The sequence below is a fragment of the Euleptes europaea genome, chromosome 1, assembly GCF_029931775.1.
Source record: "Euleptes europaea isolate rEulEur1 chromosome 1, rEulEur1.hap1, whole genome shotgun sequence".
Lineage (NCBI taxonomy): Eukaryota > Metazoa > Chordata > Lepidosauria > Squamata > Sphaerodactylidae > Euleptes > Euleptes europaea.
This window is the reverse complement of record NC_079312.1, coordinates 143,874,536-143,898,800: the sequence shown is the minus strand read 5'-3', so window position 1 is coordinate 143,898,800 and position 24,265 is coordinate 143,874,536. Positions and strand designations below refer to the sequence as shown.

The window sequence follows — 24,265 nt, the reverse complement described above, 5'->3', positions numbered from 1 at the left end:
TTGTAACATTATTTACATTTGTTTATAAATTAATTTTCCTATTGCTGATGCAGCTGGAAAAAATGGCTTCATATCATGGCAACAATATGGCAACATTCTAATTCCAATTAGACTTGGGCTTCTATCGGATAAATAATTTTTTCTTATATTTTCTTATATTTCCATTCAACTAGATCTCTCAACTACACGATGGGGAGGATTACAAACCAGAATCCATGTAGAATGTGAATATATTATCAAAACTGGTAATCTTAATTGGTAAACTTTTTATTTGTTACATTACATTATATGAAACACCCCTTTGATTCTGTAAGCAGATTCTTCCGTCTTGTGGAGGTCTGTTACAATATATAGTTGACCTTTGGGGGACAGATGATATTTCTTAAGTGGTAACTTGAGAAGGAGTTACTTAATGTTCTGGTTCAGCATCCATACAGGTCTCCCATGGGTTCTGGGGCATGCGAGGCAAGGAGATGAGCAGAAGAGCAATCCCACAGATGAACAGCAGGACAAAAGAAGCACAGGCACAGGCAAAAGACCAAGAGTAGTAGTACTCAATCCAGACAGTGTCATCACTGTCAATCATCCTTTTGATGGACTGCCTCATGACTTCCACAGAGATAATAATGCACAAGCCTGGGAACAGAAAAAGAATGAAAACAATAGCTGGGAGCATGACAGCCATTGCTTTAACCCCAATTAGTTTAGGATCTAATCAACTCCCAATACCTTTGTCCCCATTGCCTAGTATTTCTGCTGATATTATATAGACAATTTCTAATCAGTGGAAGACCACAGGTCAGAGAATAAAGCCAGAGAATAAAGACAAACAGTTATTAAATACTTATTACTGACATTTAATACTTGAGGTTTCATCCCTTCATTATTATTCCTGTAGAATATATTGTGGGGCAAAAGAGAAGAGCCACCTCAGAATCACCTAATGAAATTACACCTGAGGTGAGCTGGTGCAGACCTTTTTCAGCTTTTAAACAAGCTCTCAAATGATATTGAATGTAAGGGTGAGAGTTTATTGTGGCTTGGGATTACATGGTGATTGGATTAAAATACTCTTTATACAAGGAGATACTGCTTACCTAAATTGTCTGAAAAGCATGTCTGCGCTTGTGATTAGAGTGGGAAGACAATGTAAAATATTAGGAGGTAAATTATTATATCAAAATCTGTCAACAAAAGTACTCAAAATTGCACTTACTAACTGCAAGGCACAGATGGCAGGTTAAAAAATATTGCATTTTATCTGCTCAATTTTGTCTACAGATTTAAAGTATTTCTATACCTCATTAATATCTTACAATTTAAATGGTTATTATACTGTGTAAAGTATAATACTGAATTCAAAGCTTTTTTCTACATCTAGTGGAAAGTTTCTTTGGTGGGTGGAAGACTTATATGTGGAAGAAATCTTAAATGATTGTGGATTATTCTATTGGATAAAGGCAATCCAAATTCAAGTTTCTGCTCAGCCATGAGGCTTGCCAGATAATCCTGTGCAATCTAACCTAGCGGTAACTCCTACAGAAATCAATGAGAGACCTGTTTAGGATTGTTCCCTTTCTCTAGAATAGAACGGAGTTAAACTCCTGGATGGGTAGGATGCAACTGAGTAAAACTCAACATCTGCATGAAATTTTAAGCAATGAGGGGGAACAACTAAAGCACAAACTAGACATGCAGAATCTTGCAAAAAAGCCAAGAAGTCTCTCAACAACGTCCAAAGCAGAACAAAGAGTTCATTCTTTTTCTCATGGCAAAAAATTCTCATAATGAATTTTTGGGATTTGATCTGTTGTATAACTTTTCCCTGATTCAAAAAACAGTAATCCTTGCTTGACTACTCCAGTTTACTACTCTGTTCTTTGGGAACATAAAATGTATGTTTCTATTATTTCAGAATTTGTTTACACTGTGACTATATGAAACAGACTTAAGACCATTGGTCTATATAATATTGTCTACTCTGGCATTGTCTCTTCCGGGTCTTACAGTACACATCACCTGCTTCCAGATCATTTTAACTGATGATGTCAGATGCTTTACCACTGAGCCATGACTTCACCCAACCATCAACACCCATCATGCAATGTTCTACCTGAAAAGGTGTAAAACATAGATGCTGGTTTAAGGAGATAATCCATCTTTTTTCTGAAGGATAAGAGGACACAAAGTGTTCCAATGATGGAAAACCCAACACTGAAGATGGCAATGGCTGCTGCAGAAATGCTGTATTCTAGCAAGAAAAAACAACGGTGAGTTTCACAAGACAAGTTTCTTTTTTTTTTAATAATAAAAACTTTATTACATACATAAAATTAACAAAATTGGGGAAAAAAAGAATAAACTAAACAAAAATCAATAAAAATTACATACCTTAACAGATAAAAGTATTGATAGTAAAAGAGAACAAACTCAGCTATGCATATTAAAGTCAGCAAAAACCTTAATCGTCTTCCTCTCCACATTTTAGATTTTTAAAAGTTTTTTCCATTCTGGAGATTATTGGGATGCAGACAGCATCTAGATCTTCCATGTCTTTATCGTTTTTATAATAAGTCAGCTTAATTAATACATACGTTTGTTTACCCAGTTATTAAATCTGGGAATTTGCTTCCTTTCCAATATCTTGCTAAGTTAATTCCAGCTGATGTTAACAAGACAAGTTTCAACCATGTCAATTCAGTAGTCACGGGAAAATAGATTTAGATAATTAACCCTTTTCTCTTGTGACACAATGTACTTTTAAAAAAAGGTATCATGGCAGAAGCTGAAGATCTGTGCTATTCAGATCTTGCTTGGAGAGTCCAAAACAGAAAAACATTTAAAGGCTATGGGTAAGCAAATTGTAGAGGGCTGACCAAAACAGAAAAAACAGAAAAACAGAAACTTCCAGAATAGGCAAGGAAAGCTACATCAGTTGAAATATCCTCTCTTACACAACAATGAAAATTTATTAAATTATAATTGATAGAAGTCTATAATAGAGATGATTAAATTATTTTTTCGGCTTCTAGATCTTTGGAGAACCTAATTAAAATGACTGGAAGTTCTTAATCACATAGAGTAGAATGAATTAATTGAATACTGTAAAGTATTATTTAAGTACTAGAAATAGAAGAGACACTGGTATAATTTCTTTAAAGGAGAGTAAAATACAGTCTACCCCAAAGCTGTTTCTTATTATATATTTGAAAGAAATGTTTTAAAAGGAAACCATAGGTTATTTTCCACAAACACATTATACTTTTGGATTGAGTGCAGACTGCAAAATTGCACCTTTTTAAAGACGAAATACCTTGGTGGGCTCGAATGAGAAAGGAATCAAATGCCCCTTTTCTCTTGCACCATGAGTTAGATTTGAATTTGGCAATGCACTTCTGCTGTTTGGGAGGTAATTTATTCCCTGTATATACAGACTTTCCTCACAATTAATGAATATTTTAATACTGGAACTAAGGCTGGGAGAAAGGGACTGCAGGAAGGCAAGCAGAAGGAGGGGTGGTGTTCCTTACTCCTTGCCTACCTTAATTATTTGAGCAAAGCAAATATATTCAGTTTTATGCAAATCTAAATCACTCTATTTGAAATTACACATAATGTAATCTGCCTTTCTTATAATACAGGTATCACAGATTTCAAGGATTATAGGTGGTGTGAAACTGTTTTCTACCCTTGTGAGAGGGTAGAAAACAGCAGGTTAAGGTAGGATACTGTATTGTCCCAGATATAGAGGAGGATTGATGAGAGGATGTGGGAAGTGTTTGCAGTACTGCCAATTCTTCCCTGTGGCTGTTAGCACAGTTGTGCTAATGCCCAATTTGGAGAAAAGCTAAGGCAAGGGGTGTGTGTGTTAAAATGGCTGAGGGATGTGTGAAGGTGGTGAGCGGTGAACCTACTAAGGTCTCGTCTGCCTGATTTCCTTTCAGCGAATTCTCCCCAGTTCCTGAAAGGCATGCACAGAACAAATCCCTCTGTCAGGTAGGTACTTCAGATCATGAGCAACATAATAATGAGAGTTTGACCAGGAGGGAGTCCCTTTACTTAACTGTAAATGTCCTTCAATGTCGGTTGGCCCAATTTCTCTAAAATGTGGGCTGTATTGTGCTGTATATATACTAATCCAAGGCACATTGTTTTAATACACCAACAACTATTTATGAATGACAAAATCTATGGAAGGATGTGGGGAAAATATATATTTACCTGAAAATATGCAAAACTTTTTTTAAATAAATAGTTTAAAACTAGTCGTTGGACTGAACTAAGGTCCATATCGCGTCCCTGGAAACCATGGAAATTATGTTATCAGTTATCAGTTATCAGCGATTCCTAGAGAAGACTGGTGTACTTTGTGTGTTTAAAAAGGAAAGAACATCTTACATTGTCTTTTCACTATGGTTTAACATTGGCCTAATTCAAATTTCTACGATGAGATACTGACCTTAAAGCATTGTGTGCTTGTTCGCACACAAGTGCAGGCATACACACATGTACATCAGGTAAATGTTGACATGGAAAAACCTGTAGAGTTTTCAGAGCAAGATATTCAAAGGTGGTTTGCCATTGCCTGCCTCTGCACATTGACCCAAGTATTCCTTGATTGTCTCACATCCAAATACTGAACAGGGCTACATCATTCTCATCTCTTTTGTTGGCTCTGGTAATGTCACTACCATAATCCTGGAAACCATTTTAGCTTCTTCCTGTATTATTGTGAATTGTTGGATACACATGACTGGCTGTCAGAATAGCCCAATCCCTCATAAAAAAATTTCTTACCTCTCTGTGTTGTAACTTCAAAAATGTCTGTGTTCTCTCCAGGGGCAAAGTGTGTGAAGTATGTACAGTTGTGCTCTAAAAAAAAAATGCATACATTTTGGGTACCAATTTATTAGATGTGCTCCAGTTGAATGTAGTGTATCCACAGTCAAAATTAGAGGAAGATATTCGCCCCCTAAAAAGTCTCCTACTTTAAACACAGATTTTACTAACATCTTTAGGGACCAGACAATAATAAACTTTACACAGTGAATTTTTTACTCATATGCTTTACTCATTAAAGCATTCACCAAGTTATGGGATAGTTCTAAACTTATTAATTGATTACTAGCTAGATTTATCCTTTGATCTTTACCTGCCCAATTAAAAAAGAAAATCATCCTATGGAAAGGCTTCCATATCTAAATCATACACCTCTGAGATGATGTTCATCTGTGCCAAGTCTTCTCTTGCTTCTTAGAGAGAATTTTGTAATTTATCCCAGTTTCTAAACAAATCTTCCTTCCTCAAAACAGACAGTTATCAGTATTGTTATCAATAGAATGGAGATGGTGAGAGAGAAAAAACACAATTACCAGTGGCAAAGAAGCACTATCCTTAATATTCAAAGAATTTGTAACAAGGCAAGCAACTCCATAAGAGCATCCTTTTTGCTACAATTTTTTAAAGTTTGTTTTAAAGGCCACTTTTTAAATGTCAAACCAGTGACTCATTCCACCATACAGTTATATGGCAATGTGAAAAGAAGCTAGATTACACAAGGTTTTAGAAGGGAAGTTATCTCCTTAAATGTAAGATGAGAACTCTAATTTTTGGGCTCTATTGAGTATGAATGAACTCTAGGTAATACGTTCCATACAGAAATTTGCTTTTATTTGGTATTTTCACTTAAACACAATATAACACTTACTGTTAACAAATTAGCTCCAGGCTATAATATATCAAAGCAAGAAGGTCCCATAGCTCAGTAAGAGAACATTTTGTTACTGACATCTTAGGCCGATTAGCCTTTTAAGTGACATAGGCAAACTGTATGCCAGGCACCTTCTGGACAAACTTGTTGCTTGGTTAGATCAGGAGAAGGTGATTTTGCAGGCTCAGGCTGGGTTCAGGGAGGGAAGAAGCACCATTGAGCACTGTCTAATCCTCCAGCATTTAATTGAGAAATATAGTTCTAAGAAGCTGACCTCGTTATATGCCACCTTCATGGATTTTAAAGCAGCTTTTGATTCAATCTCAAGGTCCTGGCTGTGGGCAAAACTTGAAGCAACCTCCATTGACAAGAGGGTCCTTTTCCTAATACATGTGCTACATGAGCAGACAGCAATAAAAATAAGATGTAATAGAAATGGGCACCTCTCCGAATCCATTGAAACATTCAAGGGAGTCAGGCAAGGCTTTCTGCTGGCTCCTATGCTCTTTATTTTTTACATCAATAATCTAGCAGACAGCCTGCATTCTGATGCTTTCCATCCACCTAAACTGGCCCAGCAAAACATCCCATTTCTTCTTTATGCAGATGATGTGGTAATTCTTTCAAGGACCCCAGTTGGCATGAGAAGAGCCCTAGGCAGCTTAGCTGACTATTGTACCAGGGAATCGCTTATAATAAATGACAAAAAAAAACTAAGGTGATTGCTTTTGGTAAAAATCAAAAAAGGGGCCTGGTATATAAAGGGGAAAACAATCGAACAGGTACAGTCCATCAAATACCTAGGGGTGACTTTTCAATCAAATGGTCTAAAAACGGAACATTATAGGCAGGCAGCGAATCTAGCTGAAAGATCTTCCTATAATATAGTAAAACATTTTCGTACAAGGGGAGCTGGGTCAGTGCCTTTCATATGACTATGCTCTTAGAATTGACCTCTTCCTGAAAAGAGGTATGTTATCTTATTCAGTTAGTGACCTACTAAGCAGGACTCAACTTACGCAAGTAAGTCTTTTTATTGAATAGCTTCAATGAAATATATGTGTATATGCAAGTATTACAAAGTCTTAAAAGTGTTAAAAGTGTATACAAGAATACAAGCAAGTTCTACATACTATTTAGTTTCAAAATCCAATACTTAAAATATAACAGTTAAAGAAGTCTGATTTAGTTAAAAGAATCCGATTCACACTATCTAGGATAGCATATAAGTAAGTTCATACATACCAAAAGCCAATCTCTTCTGAGATTCTCCAGTCTACGCAAAGACTTGGAGAGATCTAACTTTCTAGCCTTTCCCTGCTTATATTTATACTGTCCAATATCTATTACATCACTCGGTTTCCACTCCAAGAGGTACACTACTTCAGTTCAACTTTAGCTGAACACTTTTTACATACTCCCATATAAGGAGTTCCTTTTCCAGCTGTCAGGGTTTCTGACAGCATGGGCCAAACAAGATGGTTCCTCTGTAAACAATATGGATCCTTCCCTGTACCCCCTCCCCTCCTGTTTTGCACACGAGCCACAAGCTCCGGTCAGAGATCTACAATTGTATGGAGACCCGCCCGTGTAAATCTTTCATCTGATACCGGGTCTCGCTCACAATGCCAGGAACTCCACCAGCCCCTCCTCTGATTGCCCTTAAGTATCCTGTACTTGGTTTGCTGAAGTCGTTACTGGGAGAAAGAAATCTCATTGTTTCCTTTGTATTGCTGTAACTCAATCTCATCCATTGTATCCGTTCTATAAATATAGCAATGTCCCAATGCTCTGTATTCTAACCTTCTTCGTCTCTACTGAAGTTACTGACGTTCAGAATAAACCTCTGAATCACTGCGCTGTCTGGATTGGAGTTTCTATTGCCTGAAACGCTGTGCATTTGCTGAAGCTTGACACCAGCAAGACTATCTGCTGACTAAATAATATACTGAACCGTCAATACAAGATTCAGCTATTTTAGCTAAGGGATTCTAAGGGATTACAGCTCTCCTCCTCAGACTGACTCCCTCCAACCTCATGACTCTGACTCACCACAAAAGCCAAAGAGGCTAGGGTTTCTGACCTGGAGAAGCTGAGGCAGAGAAAGGTTTGGGGATGAGAACTTTAGGGGACAAGAGGAATGGGACTGTTCTAGTAAGTCTCTGAAAGTCTCATCTCCAAACCTCTCTCTGTCATACTAGAGCACTTAATATTTGTAAAACATACAGTTGGGCAGGGAAATTCAAAATATCTGCTATGTACGCTCATGTCCATTTTAACTGCATATCTATTTTACTGCATAATTAGTAAGTGTTAAAAAGATTTTAATCAGATATAATGTTGCAATAAATTGCATACAATTGGTCCAAAATAACCTCTGCTTTGGGGAACCCATTCTGCTAGCTCTAATACAGAGTAAGAATAAGGACAAGGACAAGATAAGCCCTTTGCGGGGACTGGAAAGTGAAATTGTAACAGGAGATGAAGAGAGGGCAGAACTGCTCAATTCCCACTTTTCCTCAGTCTTCTCTTGCGAGAGAAGCAGTGCTCAACATGGCATAAACAGAACACATGTTGAAAGAAAGGATTTGCAGCCTAGGATTGGCATTGGGGTAGTGCACAAACACCTAGTTTCTTTAAATGAAACAAAGTCCTCATTTGTTCAACATCTTTATAAATGATTTGGATGAAGGAATAGAAGGGATGCTTATTAAACTTGCAGATAATACTAAATTGGGAAGGGAAGCAAATATGGTAGAAGACAGAGCCAGGATACAGGAGGATCTTGACAGGCTGGAGAATTGGGCTAAAACTAATAAAATGCACTTCAAAAAAGATAAATGTAAAGTTCTGCATTTAGGTAGGAAAAATCAAATGCATAATTATAGGATTGGGAAGACCTCTGAGCAGCAATGTGTGTGAAAAGGATCTTGGGGTCTTAGTAGACCAAACACTGAACATGCGTCAGCAGTGTGATGTGGTAGCTAAAAAGGCAAATGCGATCTTGGGCTGAATCAACAGAAGTATAGTGACTCGATCATGCGGAATGATGGTATCACTTTACTCTGCTCTGGTTAGACCTCACCTAGAGTACTGTGTTCAGTTTTGGGCACCGCAATTATAGAAAGATGTAGACAAGCTGGAACATGTCCAGAGGAGGGCAACAAAGATGGTGAGGGGTCTGGAGACCAAGTCCTATGAGGAAAGGTTGAAGGAGCTGGGTATGTTTAGCCTGAAGAGGAGAAGACAGAGGTGATACGATAACCATCTTCAAGTACTTGAAGGGCTGTCATATAGAGGAGGGTTCCGAGTTGTTTTCTATTGCCCCAGAAGGTCGGACCAGAACCGACGGGTTGAAATTAAATCAAAAGAGTTTCCGTCTAAACATTAGGAAGAGCAACAGGAAAGTATTTCAGAGAAAACTACTTAAAAAAAATCTGTTGGGTGTTGGTATATTATGTAGGTGTTATGTTACCCATTGATGATGGCATATTTGTATAGCAGGGCCTGGTCTCTCAGCCCCACCTCACAGGGTGTCTTTTGTGGGGAGGAGAAGGGAAGGTGATTGTAAGCTGGTTTGATTTTTCCTTAAGTGGTAGAGAAAGTCGGCATATAAAAATCAACTCTGTTAGAAAATTCGGCTCGTTAGCTCCATTATCACTTAATTTGTATCTAAATCCTTTGTGAGAAACCCAAAATTCCATCCCCTATGTTGGCTAACACCCCAGTATCAGTATCATTATATGTGGATATATATTGTTAGCAAGATATTCTGTGCACCTACAATGACTGTTGAGGGCTTTCTGGGAATACTAAAATGCAGAAGGGTTAGCGGTCAACCAAGGAAGGAAAAGGAACAGGTTCACAGAAAGACAAAATGCACTTCCAAAGTGAGTCCTCCCCCCTTTTTGTCTGCTCATTTTATGTAGACAAGAAAAAAAAGAATTTTCTAACAGAGTGGTTCCTCAGTAGAAGGACCTCAGTTCCTTAGAAGACGGTAAGAGCTCCTTCCCTGGAGGTTTTTAAGAAGTTAGATGGCCATCTGTCAGCAATGCTCTTTCTATGACCTTAAGCAGATGACGAGAGGGAGGGCATCTTCTGGGCATGGAGCAGGGGTCATGGTGTGTGTGTGTGTGGGGGGGAGGTAGTTGTGAATTTCCTGCATTGTGCAGGGGATTGGACTAGATTACGCTGGTGGTACCTTCCAACTCTATGATTCTTGTCGAAGGCTTTCACGGTCAGAGTTCATTGGTTCTTGTAGGTTATCCGGGCTGTGTGACCGTGGTCTTGGTATTTTCTTTCCTGATGTTTCGCCAGCAGATGTGGCAAGCATCTTCAGAGGAGTAACACTGAAGGACAGTGTCTCTCAGTGTCAAGTGTGTAGGAAGAGTAATATATAGTCAGAAAGGGGTTGGGTTTGAGCTGAATCATTGTCCTGCAAAAAGTAACAAAGGTAATGCGATAACCATACTTACAGGACAATGGTTAGCACATTACCTTTGTTACTTTTTGCAGGACAATGATTCAGCTCAAACCCAACCCCTTTCTGACTATATATTACTTTTCCTACACACTTGACACTGAGAGACACTGTCCTTCAGTGTTACTCCTCTGAAGATGCCTGCCACAGCTGCTGGCGAAACGTCAGGAAAGAAAATACCAAGACCACGGTCACACAGCCAGGATAACCTACAAGAATCTGTGATTCTTAATAGGTGCTCCAACACCTATTATGAACAGTAAAATGCTATCCCCTCTATCCACACAGAACAATAGAGGCTATGTTCGAATAAGTAGTTATTTATATCACTCAGCTGTAACCCTCCTCCTCATTCAGGACCCAAAGAGGTTTACATCATTCTTCTCTCATGACAATGTTGTGAGGTGTAGGTGTATGAAAGGTCCAAGGTCATGAACCATGGTTGTATCTCAGAGATCCTAATCTTCAACCTGTGTATTTCCCTGACACGAAACAACAATGGGGGAGGGTGCTATTGTCTCATATGGAAGTGGCACAAGTATTAATGGAGTACCGTTGATCTGATATATATGCTTTGGTGCATTCTCTGGATTCTAAACTCCTGGAGTTCTTCTATGGTAGTTTCTTGCATGCTCCCAGCTTGCTGTCCTGAGAGATAGCTTGAGAACCATTGATTTACAAAAATAGAGTATACTTGCTGTCATTTTTATTCATATTTTTACTATGATTCACCTTCACTAACAGAGTCCCATATTGCTCACCAGGAGGAAGACACTGTAGCACTGTAGTACCAGAATGAAGCCACTGTAGTGCTGATTGAATTTTGTGGAAAGCCTCTTTCATGGCATGCAGGCACCATGATTGGATTGGAGGTGCTGCTTTATTACAGGTACTCTGTATCAGTCTGTATCAGCTTAATGTAACCCCTAGTTGCTGCATTGAGATCGGCTACGGGACTAAATTCTGCATTTGCAGAAGTAGAGGAAGGGATGATTTCACAAATCTCCCTCCTCAATGCAACCCGCCCGACCTTCATGGGGTCCTCTGATCTCAGGAATCAAACTTTCTTGAACTGAGAAGTGGGGAACATAGCAACGCCTTGCTTCGTCCAACCTTCTACATCCAATGTTCAACTGGGTACAACCCGGCTAATTTATTACTAAGGAAAGTGAGCAGTTACTTGCACCTGATTATACCCCGATATTATCAGCTTCCAGATGCTCCCCCCCTTTGAATGCTAGGTATGTTATTGTATGCTCAACAAAGATATTTATTTAATCTTTATTACTGTAACTACCAGTTACTGCCTTTGAGATCCTTACTTAACCAAAAAAATTGGCTACAAAAAATACTAAATCCATGCTTGCCAAGTGTTTCTTAACCTTATCTCATGTTGGCAAGCCCTCATTATGGCAGAAGAGGAGTAATACACAAATCCCTAACACTACAAAAGGTATAGTATTCTAGTAGGCAATGCTCCAATGTTTCTGTCCAAAAGCACAGTCACAAGGTCTATCAGAGTATTCAGAGGTCCTTTGCATTCGACCTTGCATTACTTGAGCAGGGACTAACTTGCAAATATAAATGCTCTCTTGTATCAAGGAACAGTTAATAGATCTCAATATGGTTATGCTTTTGTCGCAACTAAGACCCCATTATGAATGTTCTTGAAATGGGCCCTTCCAGGCCAGGTTAACTTGGAGGCAAACTCCTAAAAGCTGGGTAACTTGCTCTACGGGTTTCCCATTAACTTGCCAATTATACTTCTTTGGGTGATTAGATTTAGAGACCACCATCACCTTAGATTTCCCTTGGTTGACTGCTAACTCTTCTGCATTATAGTATTCCCAGAAAGCCCTCAACAGTTATCGGAGGTGCACAGAATATCTTGCTAACAATATATATCCACATATAATGATACTGATGCCAGGGTGTTAGCCAACATAGGGGAATGGAATTTTGGGTTTCTTACAAAGGATTTAGATACAAATTAAGTGATAATGGAGCTAACGGGCATACTTGAATTATACCCGTTTCAATTATCACACAAAAAAATGAAGCCAGACTAGAGCTTCACCAGTCTATGTTATGCAGGCACAACTCAAAAAGTAACATATCTGGGAGCCATACTTGCCCAAATTTGAATCATGTCAGAGATAATGTGTCATTTGCCCCAGTGGCCTGAAAAGTACCACTCTTCAGCCTTTCCTCATAGAAATGGTGTTCTAGCACCTTAATCAATTTGGTTGTCTTTCCTGCACTTTAACAGCTTTCTTTTTAAGATAGGGCATTCAGAATTCCAAACAGCCTATCATTTCCAAGAGTTTGCTTACCTGCAATTTTTTTTTTACCTTCAGTGAAATGCACAGATCTACACCTGCTACACATTGTGGGATAAATATAAAGCCTGTAAACAACCATCTGCCTTAAGAAAATAGATTCATTGCTTAGTTTGATTGATGTCAGCATATACACACTTGGAAAGAACATAGAATGCCCTCTGCTGCCTTTCAAATGCGCATGGTAAACAAATAGGCAATTATAGAGATGGCAGATTATGTCAGACCACGTGAATAGAATTTATGGTACCATAAGAGGGGGATGTCTACAGAGGTATTTGACAAGCATTCCTAGGATTTTACTAAACTGAGAGGTAAATAACATCACCAGGCATTTTCCTTGTCATTTGAGACTCTCAAAAATACTCACATTTCTTCTGTGATTTATTACTCATGGTGATTAAAGTTCAGTATTTTTTATAGTGCTAGGAATACCCCTACTATTTTGCGAAATTAAATTAAAGTGCAGAAAGTTTGGCAAGCTTCCTTCTTCTGATGAACTTGGTTTTGCTAGTTAACAAGGCACATTAAAAGTAGAAGACAGAATGGGTGAATCATAAATAGGAACCAGGGCAATTATCGTAAAAGTAATGGGGGGATTTTATTTTGTGTGTGTGTGTTAATCTCCAAATGTTTTGTGTGTGGTGAAAATTCCAGATGCTAGATTACTGGATCTCAATGATATTGTTGCTTCCACTTTGATTTATGCATTTATAACTGCTGCAGCTTTTTGCAAGCTTTGGCAGAAGTGTTTTGCCTGACCAATCTTTTTCTTTTTCTGCAACTAATAATTAAAACACTATATGTGAAGCTGATCAAGGTGCTAATGGTATATAAACTCATTTTGAATTTCAAATGGCTAGGTTTCAAAGGTGGGCTATTCAGGCTGCTACTATTATTAATTATCTATGTCTATGCTTTATTTCTTCACTTCTTTTCTATATTCCACATTTCTTACACCATGGAATTTATCAGCCCATTCCTGAGAATTGGGCCGAAACTCTTTAGGAGGCGGCATGACCTCGCAGCCAGCATAAGTACGTGTAATCGTGCGATTACACGTACTCACGCTGGCGGCGAGGCCAGTCCCGGCAGCGGCCAAGCACCACGGGACCGTGCCTCCCCCCTCAGCTGGCGCGGCCTCTCCATGGCGCCAGCAATGGCGTGGAGTGGCCACACCAGTGCAGGGGGGCATTCCGGGGCGGGCCAGGGGAGGAGCCGCCGGTTAGGCGGCTCCCTATCCCCTTTCGGCCACTTCCACCAGCGCCAGGAACGGCGGTGCTGCACCTGCTTTTTAGCAGGCGCAGCCTCGCTATTCCCTATGGGGAGAAAGGCCCCGGTTAAACAAAACAAAAAAAAAAGCCACGAAACGGCTTTTTTTTTGTTTAACGGCTTACGGGGAGAGGCTTAGGAAGAGGCACAGCGGTGTCCCCGTACGCCTCAGCTCAGGAATGGGTTGTAAGGCACCTTTTACATAATCTACCGGCAAGATCTGGACTGTGAGCTTCGAGAACATCGTGGGCCACCTAATTTTCCCAATGAGGAGAGACCTTCTGTGCCTTTACAGTAAATAAATACAGACACCAATACATATATCATATATAAATTAAATATAATAGACAAAAAAACAAAACCACAAACAAAGAAAAGGAGGAACCCAAACCAGAGGCAATGTTTTTGTTGTGTCTTCTCTGCTTTCCTTAGTACATCTTTGTTGTACAAGATAGTTCATGAGCATCATAGTAAATATTTAAAGAATATATTGCAAAGGCAGTACACAGAACTACAAAAAATAGGAATAGATGTGTTAATTCGAAATCGATTTGGTGGCCCTCAACTCATCCAATGAATTTTCAGGTTGGTGCTGGAAAAAGCAGAAACACATACCTCCTGGCAGGCTGATTGGCCCACAGCCCTTCTCCTTGCCTGACTCCTCTTCTTTTATGTAGATCCTTTTTATGCAGAGCCGCCACAGCCCAAAGTGAGCTGCTTCACAAGTATCATTGTACTTTTCTACCTTAGGACTCAGAACAGCCCAATGATCTGTCACCACAGCTGTAAACATTAAAGCCACGCCAACTAAAATAATAACAAAAGTCACTCGGACTTTCAATGCCTTGCCTTCAGACATGGCTGTAAATGACACAAAAACCTATGCTGCTGCTGGCTCAGGATATATCCGCCAGTGCTAAGAACACTGGGCAAAGAACATTGCAAGTTGAGTATTTCAAAGTCGGCATAGCTAAGCATGTTCAAATGTCAACTCTGTGAGTCCAAACTGGAGTAGGTTGGGGGTAGGGGAAGATGAATGCCAATCACACATACAGCTGTTGCAATATTTCAGTATGCTAGATTACTAGACTGGGTGTGAGTGAGTTCTATTAATGTGCAGAGTAAGAGTAACTGGGCTGCTCAGGTTACCCTCTGAAGCCAGTTTTTTGGGTTTGCATTGGGAACTCCATGGGCAAACTAAAAGCATGGTGTAATCCAATATAGCCAATTGCCAGAGTTGTGTGTAATATAATAGAATAACATGGTCTGTGAATATAGTACAATATAATATTATACAATATAATACATATATTAATATATAATACAACTTCAGTGCCAATGTATTTCAAAAACTGTCAGGAAAATTTAACAAAATCTGATTTCTAGCACATAAAAATTGTTTTGTTTTGTTTTTGTTATAGGGAGGGGCAAAGCCCAATTCAAAGTACAAGATGTTTTAGTTTATGAACATTTTCGCTGCTAACATTCAACAGACACTGCAGCTCTTACAAGCCAATGTAGTAGAAAAATGGAAAACAGTTTTGAGGACACATGGATGGATGTGCCTCTGATACCCCAGAGGCCTTGTAGTACCAAGCTGTGGATCAGCTATCCAAGAAATGTTCATTTTAATCTAACGGTATGTAAATTCATGGCATTTGGGTACCAAAGCTACTCTATTGTTGCTCCAGCAAAGTATTCAGGCTTATTTACAGTTTGCTCACTGCAAACTTTGTTCAAGGTTTAAACCTATTCCGCTTTCCAAAGTACTAATGAGTCACCAGTATAGGAATTAGAGGTGTGGGCAGTGATGACACATGGATTATGTTGTACCCTTCCCTCAGTCTGGGAGATGGCAATAACAATGTTGGACACCTACCCTGGATAACTGTTGAACTATCCTCTGCCACAAGCTACCCAACTGTCCAGAAATACGATTAAATCTGACAATGGAAGTCACTTAACTAGTGCAGAAGTTCAAGAATGTACTCATCCCCAGGAATCTGGACTAATTGAAAGGATGAATGGATTAAACAATTGATCTCAGAACATACTTTTCACTAAAAGGGAACATTTTTGGAAGAAGCTTAAGTCACCCCAAACACCCCTACAATGCATGGTGGCGGCCACAGCACTCAAAACAGTGGAGTATCTTGAGGTTTGAAAAATTAACCCTATGGTTTATACCTGATAGTGCTACTGATTTCATGACACTCAGATGCCTGGGGAAAAGCCAACCCATTATGCATTGGAGTTGCATTACTCCATGGAGCCTATGGGCAATCATCCTGCGATCAGGTTGAGCAGGGACTTCAGGTGTTAGAAGGGGTTGGTAGAAGTACAAGTGATATTGTACAATGTAGCACAAATTAGATAACCTGCTGATGTGTAAAAAATTATAAAGTCATACAGGAATTAGCAGGTCTAGGATAGCTCACAACCAGAGGACAGAAAGTATTTTGAGTCTGCTCACAAAGATCTGGCCCCAGGACAGAAAATGTAGGATCTCTACCCAAAGCAGCTAATTAAACTGGGGAGATTCTGAGCAAGATGCCGATTTTCTCTACCTTTTAAGGAGAATCAAACCAGCTTGCAATCTCCTTCCCTTCCTCTCCCCACAACAGACACCTTGTGAGGCAGTGTGAGAGAGCTCACATTTCCAGTTCAGAACTGGCTGAAATCTGAGAGACTAAAAGAACTGTGACTAGCCCAAAGTCACCCAGCTGGCTTCATGTATCGGAGTAGGGAAACCAACCCGGTTCACAAGATTAGAGTCTGCTGCTCATGTGGAGGAGTGGGGAATCAAACCGGTTTCCCGGATTAGAGTCCACCACTCTTAACCACCACTCTTAACCACTACACCATGCTGGCTCTCCAAGGGGCTAGGAGCCACATTGACTAGTACCTCTCTCCAATCTATCGGGACATAGTTAAATTAAAGCACCAGGAATAACATTTTCTTTTGGATGTGTAATGATGACTACTTCTCTGGTGGTTTACAGCAGAATAACATGGCTGCTGGAAGTCAGTTTCAGCCTGATCATCTTATCAGACCAAAGCTGTAATCATGATGAAAAGAAATAACAGTCCATTTGTCGTTCTCAAATTTGTCTTTCTCCAGTTTAATAAGTGAAGGTATTGGAAAGAATGTGGGTATTTGGGAGCACTCTAGGTAATCTTTTTGTGACTGTTTTCCTTCTGAACTTTCACAATCATGTTTATGGTATGGTTGTATGCTTGACATCTCCAGTTTCAGGATCTTCTGAAAACAGATGGGAAAGACCTTATTCTGCCAGACCTTATTCTGCCTTATTGCCTGTCAGAATGGATAATTCATTGATGTTTAGTGACTGGCAATGCTTTCATTATGACTCAATTTTGAATTTCTTATTATAGCACTTCCTAAACATGCAGTGCACAGCCTGATATTAAGTATTTATGAAACTAGGTGAGCACATGAGCCAGAGTTGCCAGAAATAACAATTCTATTTATTTCTATGGTATGTCACCCTAGAGTGACCACAGGTTTGCATTTAAGGGAACACCTGTCTTCTGAGGTAGTTCCTTCTGTCATCCATATATGATCACTGATGGTTGCAGTACCCTAGATATAGAGTTTGTTTTTCCACCATTCCCAATTTCCTAGAGAATAGATAGTGCACACCTCCAGTTCAGACCTGGCTTAAATCTGCTTTTTTTTAGCTTACCAACCTATTCCTACAGTCCAACCTATAGTTTCCATGCTACGTCATGATATGAATTTAACTGAAGAGGCCCCCTGTTTTGTTTTTAACAAAATGCAGACCCTACAACTTCCAGATGAAATAACATCAAAAGTAATCCCAGTTTTACTCATTCTTTTACATAGTGCTCAAGTTTTCAACCAGGAGAACGTGTATAAAAATGGCATAGTGTGCTCTTCATAAAAATTTATCTTCATAAAAATTTGTTCTTTGTAAGCAAAGACTGATTTTGTTTTGAAAATTGGTATGTGATGTGTGCCTATTGCTTATTTGTCTGGACATAACTACTCCCAGAACAAACTCATAACTTTCTGGGAAACTGCTTTTTTCATGACAGTATACAATCTCAAAATGTGCCATGTTTTCTTTACCATTTTACTCTTTTATAAACTCAAACCAGAAGTCTTAGAATTGTGGTTCATTTCAACACAGTAGCTGAAATCTCAGTCACAAATGTTAGAGGAATCCATCAAATAACTAAAACCTCTGCAAGGGAAACAGCCAACATAACTTGGCAGTGGATGGTCATTCCATCAAAGGAAGAGGATGTCATTATCTGAAAGAGATTATGTGAAGCACACTTTCTTCCACAATGATCCCCCCCCCCCGCGTGATATCTCAAATAAAAAACCAGGATAGGAAATGGAGGCATGTTGCTTGTGAGCTGGAGAGAGAATGCCATTACATTTCTTAACAGTAACCCTAACCCTTGTGTCCTCCCAGCTATTTGTGTTCTATGTTGAAGAGTCTGTCTTTTGAGTGTATTTGTGGACTGAAATTAACAAACCATGGGTTTTGCACTGGCAGTATGGCACTGATTAGTATGATTACTTGCTTTTGCTTTTGCTGATAGTTATTGACATGAGGGCAGAAAAGTTGGGGTATGAATTTTGCACATAGGCCAGCAACATTTCTATCCTGCTGAATTAGAGTGCAATCCTCAAGGGTCAGAGTGTAACATTGTTTAGGTTTGCACCATAAAGAATGGAAGTCTGGTGAAGAAGCTGATGAACGGGAATTTGATGGTTCACCTGGCAATTTTGTTCATATACCATGTCCCCCAGTCCAGCATAGGAACATAGTACCATTTTAGAGTTTGTTTTTTAATTTTTCAAAATGCTGCAGAGGCCAAAGCCTGTGGCTGACAACAGGGTGGGGGTTCCTGTCTCTACTCCCCCTCCTAAAAGGGGCGTTTCTTTTATTCAAAATGGCTCAGGCCTCCACATGGAGATTTTTTTCTTAATAGTCACTGGGCTGAGTGCTTAATGTCACTCCCAGAAAGCCGGCATTGACCTCACTCCATCTCTGACGGCTGCTTCCCCATGCCCCTCCCCCAGGATTATTTAATTTGGTCCTCAGTATCCTTTATTACTCCTTTCTATGTGGTAAGCTAATTGCTGCAAGAATCCTCAGGCTTCTCAGCTGATGTGCGTAATTGAGTTGCCATGTTGTGCCAACAGTCAAATTATTTCAGTTAGCTTTCAGTTTAATATTGCTGCAAAAATTCCAGTTTCATCAGAGCTAGGAAAGGCCTTTATCGTTGGTTTAGATATTAGTTTTGGCTTTTTCCTTAGTGGCTCTGGATAAATAGGCTGATGCTCCAATGGTTGAACAAAGCCATGCCTTTTGAGGTATGAAAATGAAATTGTGTCAGATGCACATGGAGATGCCCATTATAGAGGATTAGCACTTCTGTTTTTCTGGCATCCAGCTAAGAGATTTCATGAAAGCTGGAGGAGAAAAAGCCAAAAGGGAGCAAAGTCAAATGCATTAAAGATTGAATGATGTTTCTTTTGGAAGTAGCCTCTTGTGAAATTATTCTAGGCAGTCAATTTTATGAGTTACATTTCTGCTTCCATTCCCCTCTTTACTACGCTGGCTAGTAAACTCCATGGTTTCCTTGCAAGTCAGGCATACCAATTGCAATGTTTGCCAACTGAAGTAAATCAAGGCATCTGCACTCCAAACAAGCTTTCAGCGCCAATGAGTCTGCTTTTAGTTTAATTGTATCTTACTGGGAGAGCATTTGCTGTTAAATCATTAGTTATTTCTTCCAGTCCTAATGTGCAAAGACCCAGAGGTTTCCTGACTCGACCTCCCACTTTTCGGTAGCCACTTATCTTTACGGACTGAAATTTGCAGGCAAGTGAGAAACTGCATTGTCTCTGAGGAAGATTTTAAAATTAGCTGTGCTAATTGCAGCGACTACAGGGTCTTGGTGCATTAAATATTAGCCAATTTGTGCTACAGTCCCATCAGTTTTGTCTGAATGTTTTATTGGATGGTAAGACCCTCCCCTTGAACTCAAAATTTGGCATAGTACAGTTCTTAAAGGCCCAATTAAATATCAAAGGCTCATCTATTATCCTGAGATCAGTTGAAATCTTAAATAGCTCCTTTAGGGCAAAGAAGATTACTGTTATCGTTCGATGGCCCAGCTTGGGGATTTCTGCACTAAGGGATGAAACATTTGTGAGATGTTTAATGAAATGTCTTATGTCTGTCCACACCATTTCCCCTGTTTTGTCTCCAAAACCTTTTTGAGTGATCTTTAGAATGTTGTATCGGAAAACACTTATAAAGCAATAAAATCAGTTAATCAGTTTCTAGGAGGTCTTCTACCATAGTGTGGACAAGTGTAACAAGTTCGCAATTATTTTTGCCTTCTTCTAACATCCTATTTTCCCTCCTCTCTTCCCTGTTCATCCCGCCATTTTAAACATTTATTATCAGTTCAGACTAGCGAAGGGACATTGATGTGTTAGTCTAATAATCCACAATTGATCCTAATCAGGACACCATCCTTCTAAGCCCTGTGACTTCAATGAATTAGAAGGGAGTAGCACTACTTAGCACAACACTAACTTAGAGAGAAATGTAAAATAGTTTCCAAAAAGAAATGTTTTGTGGAACTGTAACCCATCTTCCACTCCTTGGCAACCCTGTCCTGCATTCTTGCTTTACTGCATGAACTGCAAGCCCTCTATCCTCCACAGAGGTTTATGTTTTAAAAGTGAAAAGAGTCTTTGAATACTAAACTCTGTACTTCATTCTATAATGCTTTGTTGCGCATGGTATACTTGCTCATTCTAATTAGTCTTTTCTATTTACACACTGATACAGGGAAAGGTCATTTGATTACCCGCTCTGTTACATATTTTCATCATAATGTTTGTAAAACAACACATCTTTAATATCTGCCCACTCGATAATAGACAAATGTATGCACCCCCTGTCACTGTTCCAAAGTTCTGTTTCTCCTAACTGGAGACAATTCCATTCATGGAACAGTAGTTTCCTGGGGAAGGAATGGGCCAAGATATGTAACATATCTAACATATCCGGAAGGCCTCATCATTCTCTCTCTCTCTCTCTCTCTCTCTCTCCCCCATAATACTAGAAGTTAGGGGCACCCAATGAAATGATTGGCAAATAGATTCAGGAAATTCTTCTTTACTCAATGAATAAATTGCGGAATTCACTGTCTGTGAAGTAGTGATGGCCACAAATAGCTTTAAAAGGGGGTTAGACAGATTTGTAGAGCATATGTCCATCAATGGTTACCAACTATGAAGGGAGCTTCCATATCAAGGGGCTACAACCCTCTGAATATTGTTTCAACCACACAGATACAATGATACTTTTAATTTTAATTAAAAATAATAATTACAGCATACACAATATGATTATGAGGGGAAATGGAATTACATTTAACACAACACTTTAAAATTTGGAGAACAGGAACTTGTTTAGCCCTTGTGGACAGAAAGAACAGCAACTGACTCTCTCAAATATTCTGATGCAAAACGAAAATGCAGAGCACATATAATTCATGGATCCATACACCCACTACCAATTCTCTGCTGTACGATATATACATAGACATGCAGGATGTTCCCCTGTACCTTTTCACCAGGGCACTCTCATACAAACATCAGGAAGCTAGTTGTGTCAAGTAACCAGCCTCCCTGTAGTGGTCCTGCAGCTGTCCCCAATTTGGAGTCAGATATGCTAAATCAATGCATCCAATCCCTAAAACAGAGCATAGGGTTGCTTAACAGGGCACAGGGATGCTCCGTTCCACACATAACCTTCTGGATTTCACCTCAAATTAGAAATAAACATGAAGTGTTGCAGGTAGTAGCACTGCTAACTAATGAAGAATTTAACAATTGGGTCCCAAATATTCTTGCTGGTGTACCCTCTCATGCCATAGGAGTAAGATCCATTTGGTGCTGGTCTAATACTATTGGGTGGGATGAACATGTGAGGCTGCCTTATACTGAGTCAGACTATTGTTCCAGCAGCCTTCCAAAGTCTCAGCACAGAAAAGTCCCTGCTCAGGTGATGCCAGGGATCAAACCTTTGACTATATCCTTTATTCAATTTGTAGTTAGCTGTATGAAGGATAAGACTAATCATGGGCTAAGGTGGGCTTAGTACACTGTATAAGCATAATTGATCCTTAAAATAATCACCATGCAAAGATGCTTGATGCTCTCTTTCTGGAAGTTTGATCACTATACAATTTATAAAATTTAAATTGCACTGTGCTATTGAAAGGGCTGGAAATATTTGGCATTTTTGAAGTGAGAGACACCATAGTGTACCTTAAAGCACCACTGTGTGATCATCTCTCATGCACTTTGTTTCTTCTGATAGCCTTATACTTACAGTAACAGTTCCCATCACTTTGAAAAGGGCTTGTAAAATTGCCACAAGGGGGAAAGCATCATAAGGAGGCTAACAATGAAAGACCAACACTCAAGTAAATTCCATTGATTATTTTCCTTCCACTTGTAAGATCTGACTGCAACCAAATATTGCATGCTGGGCTGGGCTGGCCATTGAAAGAGGAAAAATACCAATTTTACAAATTTCTTAAAACACACATAAGTGTTCACAGCAAAGAAAGGATTACTCAACCACAAAGCAAAGTGAAAATAAGCAAAATTGCCCATCTTCTTCAAAGAACCCTATTTTTAGAAATTCTTGGCCATAATCTCAGGTGCAATCCCAAAACTGCAGGATTCCATTATCAAATGAAACCTTCATATAGCAACACTTGATTGAAACTTAATTGATTTTATTGAACTTGGCAGCTACATCCTCAAACTTCACTTTGAGATTTTTTTTCCTGTTTGGGTTCTCTTTCACCATTTTTGGGGTATAACACCATGCTCAGTTAGAAGTACATCACTGATCACAGGACTGCAGTCTGGGACACAACTGAACAAGGAATGCACAGTGAACATTGCATTAAAATAAGCAGCCTTAACTTTCTGGGTGAAAAATGTTTTTAAAAAACCCCAAAAAATCCAAGGAATGAAATAAACCTCCTTTCATACACAATAGCAATTCTTGGTGAATGGCATTCAGCATTTGTACAAAGTTCTGACTGATTAGACCTTTTGAAATTTATGAAAATCCTAAAAAACAAAACCTGGGGCTGGAGTCTAGGATTAGATTCCACTGTGTGAGAAAATCCTTTCTGTGAATGGAAGATTCCTCATTGCAGAGACTTGGCTGGTATCCTGGCAAAGGGCAGCACCAGGAAACAAGCCAGGATTAAGTCAGATTTTGTATGTCACATGAAACTGTCATTACAAAAACTGTGGTTCAGATTTGTAGGTTCATATATCTTGGTTTGATGTACCCAAATGAACCACAATGGGCCCACCTTTGGACAATCACACTAAGCATGGTTAATGTGATTAAACTATTGTTTTGTGTTATGTTTAAACCAAGTCACTTTCCTAATGATTCATCTATACAACTGTGCTACACTGTAAGCCCTACAATGTGCAAAAAATGAAACCTGGAGCACTTAAGTAAGATTTTCACTAGACATTGGTGAAAAAGAAATTGTACAACGATACACGCACAATTAAGCAGATTCAAGTCAAAAGATAACAAAAATGTTGCACTGGAAGCATATGGTTTGTATATATTCATTTTTTAAAAAAGAAAATCAAAGTTCACACTGTAAGCTTTCATTTCTTTGCAGACAATTCTTAAAAAGACAACCCTACATAAATCTTTTGAAAGAGAACAAATATATCTTTCCCCTATCTATGGATATTTAAATTACAGCAAACACAAATGAATACTAAACTCTACCCATTAGTTTATTAACACAATGGAAAAAATTAATTAAGGAAAATCGCACCACAGTGACTAGAAGAAATATAAAAGCACGTGCTTATGACACAGACTGCTTCTTCATATTTTCTTTTATCCCCTATCATTAGGGTTGCCAGGTGCCCGGTGGTGGCGGGCAACCCCCCAGCAATTCACCCCTCTGCCCGCTGACCAGCTGAGGGTTGGTGGGCAAACGTGCACGCGTGTACACACCGCGGCACATCACTTCCGGTATACAACCGGAAGTGCCGCCTCGCGAAGGGCCTTTTACCACTCAAACGCCCAGGCCCCTTGCAATGCTTTTACATCTGGAAGCGTCGCATCGTAAGCGGCCCTTTACCATTCAAACTGGGAGTTTGAGTGGTATAAGGCCCCTCGCGAGGTGGCACTTCCGGTTGTAAACTGGAAGTGACACACACGCACGATCCCCTCAGCTCTTCCCCAAAAGCCTCCCGCCGGAGGAGAGGGGGGACCTGGCAGCCCTACCTATCATAACCATGGTTTTAAATTTTAGGAAAGCCTCCTGAAGTAAGAAATAACTTATAAATTGAAAATTTTACATGTATGTGGCAACATAAAA

The 24,265-nt window shown here is 39.4% G+C and overlaps 1 protein-coding gene across 1 annotated transcript in view; it reads right to left on the bottom strand.

Moving 5' to 3' along the window:
- Window positions 1–331: 331 nt before the first annotated feature.
- CACNG1 (calcium voltage-gated channel auxiliary subunit gamma 1) overlaps window positions 332–24,265 on the bottom strand; it is a 309,034-nt gene continuing 285,100 nt past the window's right edge. The window contains exons 2-5 of the mRNA XM_056866882.1: window positions 14,417–14,692; window positions 4,798–4,872; window positions 2,114–2,251; window positions 332–636 (exon numbers count right to left, since the gene is read on the bottom strand). Coding sequence (XP_056722860.1) covers window positions 410–636; window positions 2,114–2,251; window positions 4,798–4,872; window positions 14,417–14,660 — 684 coding nt within the window. The 5' untranslated portion in view covers window positions 14,661–14,692 and the 3' untranslated portion in view covers window positions 332–409. The remainder of the gene's footprint in view (window positions 637–2,113; window positions 2,252–4,797; window positions 4,873–14,416; window positions 14,693–24,265) is intronic.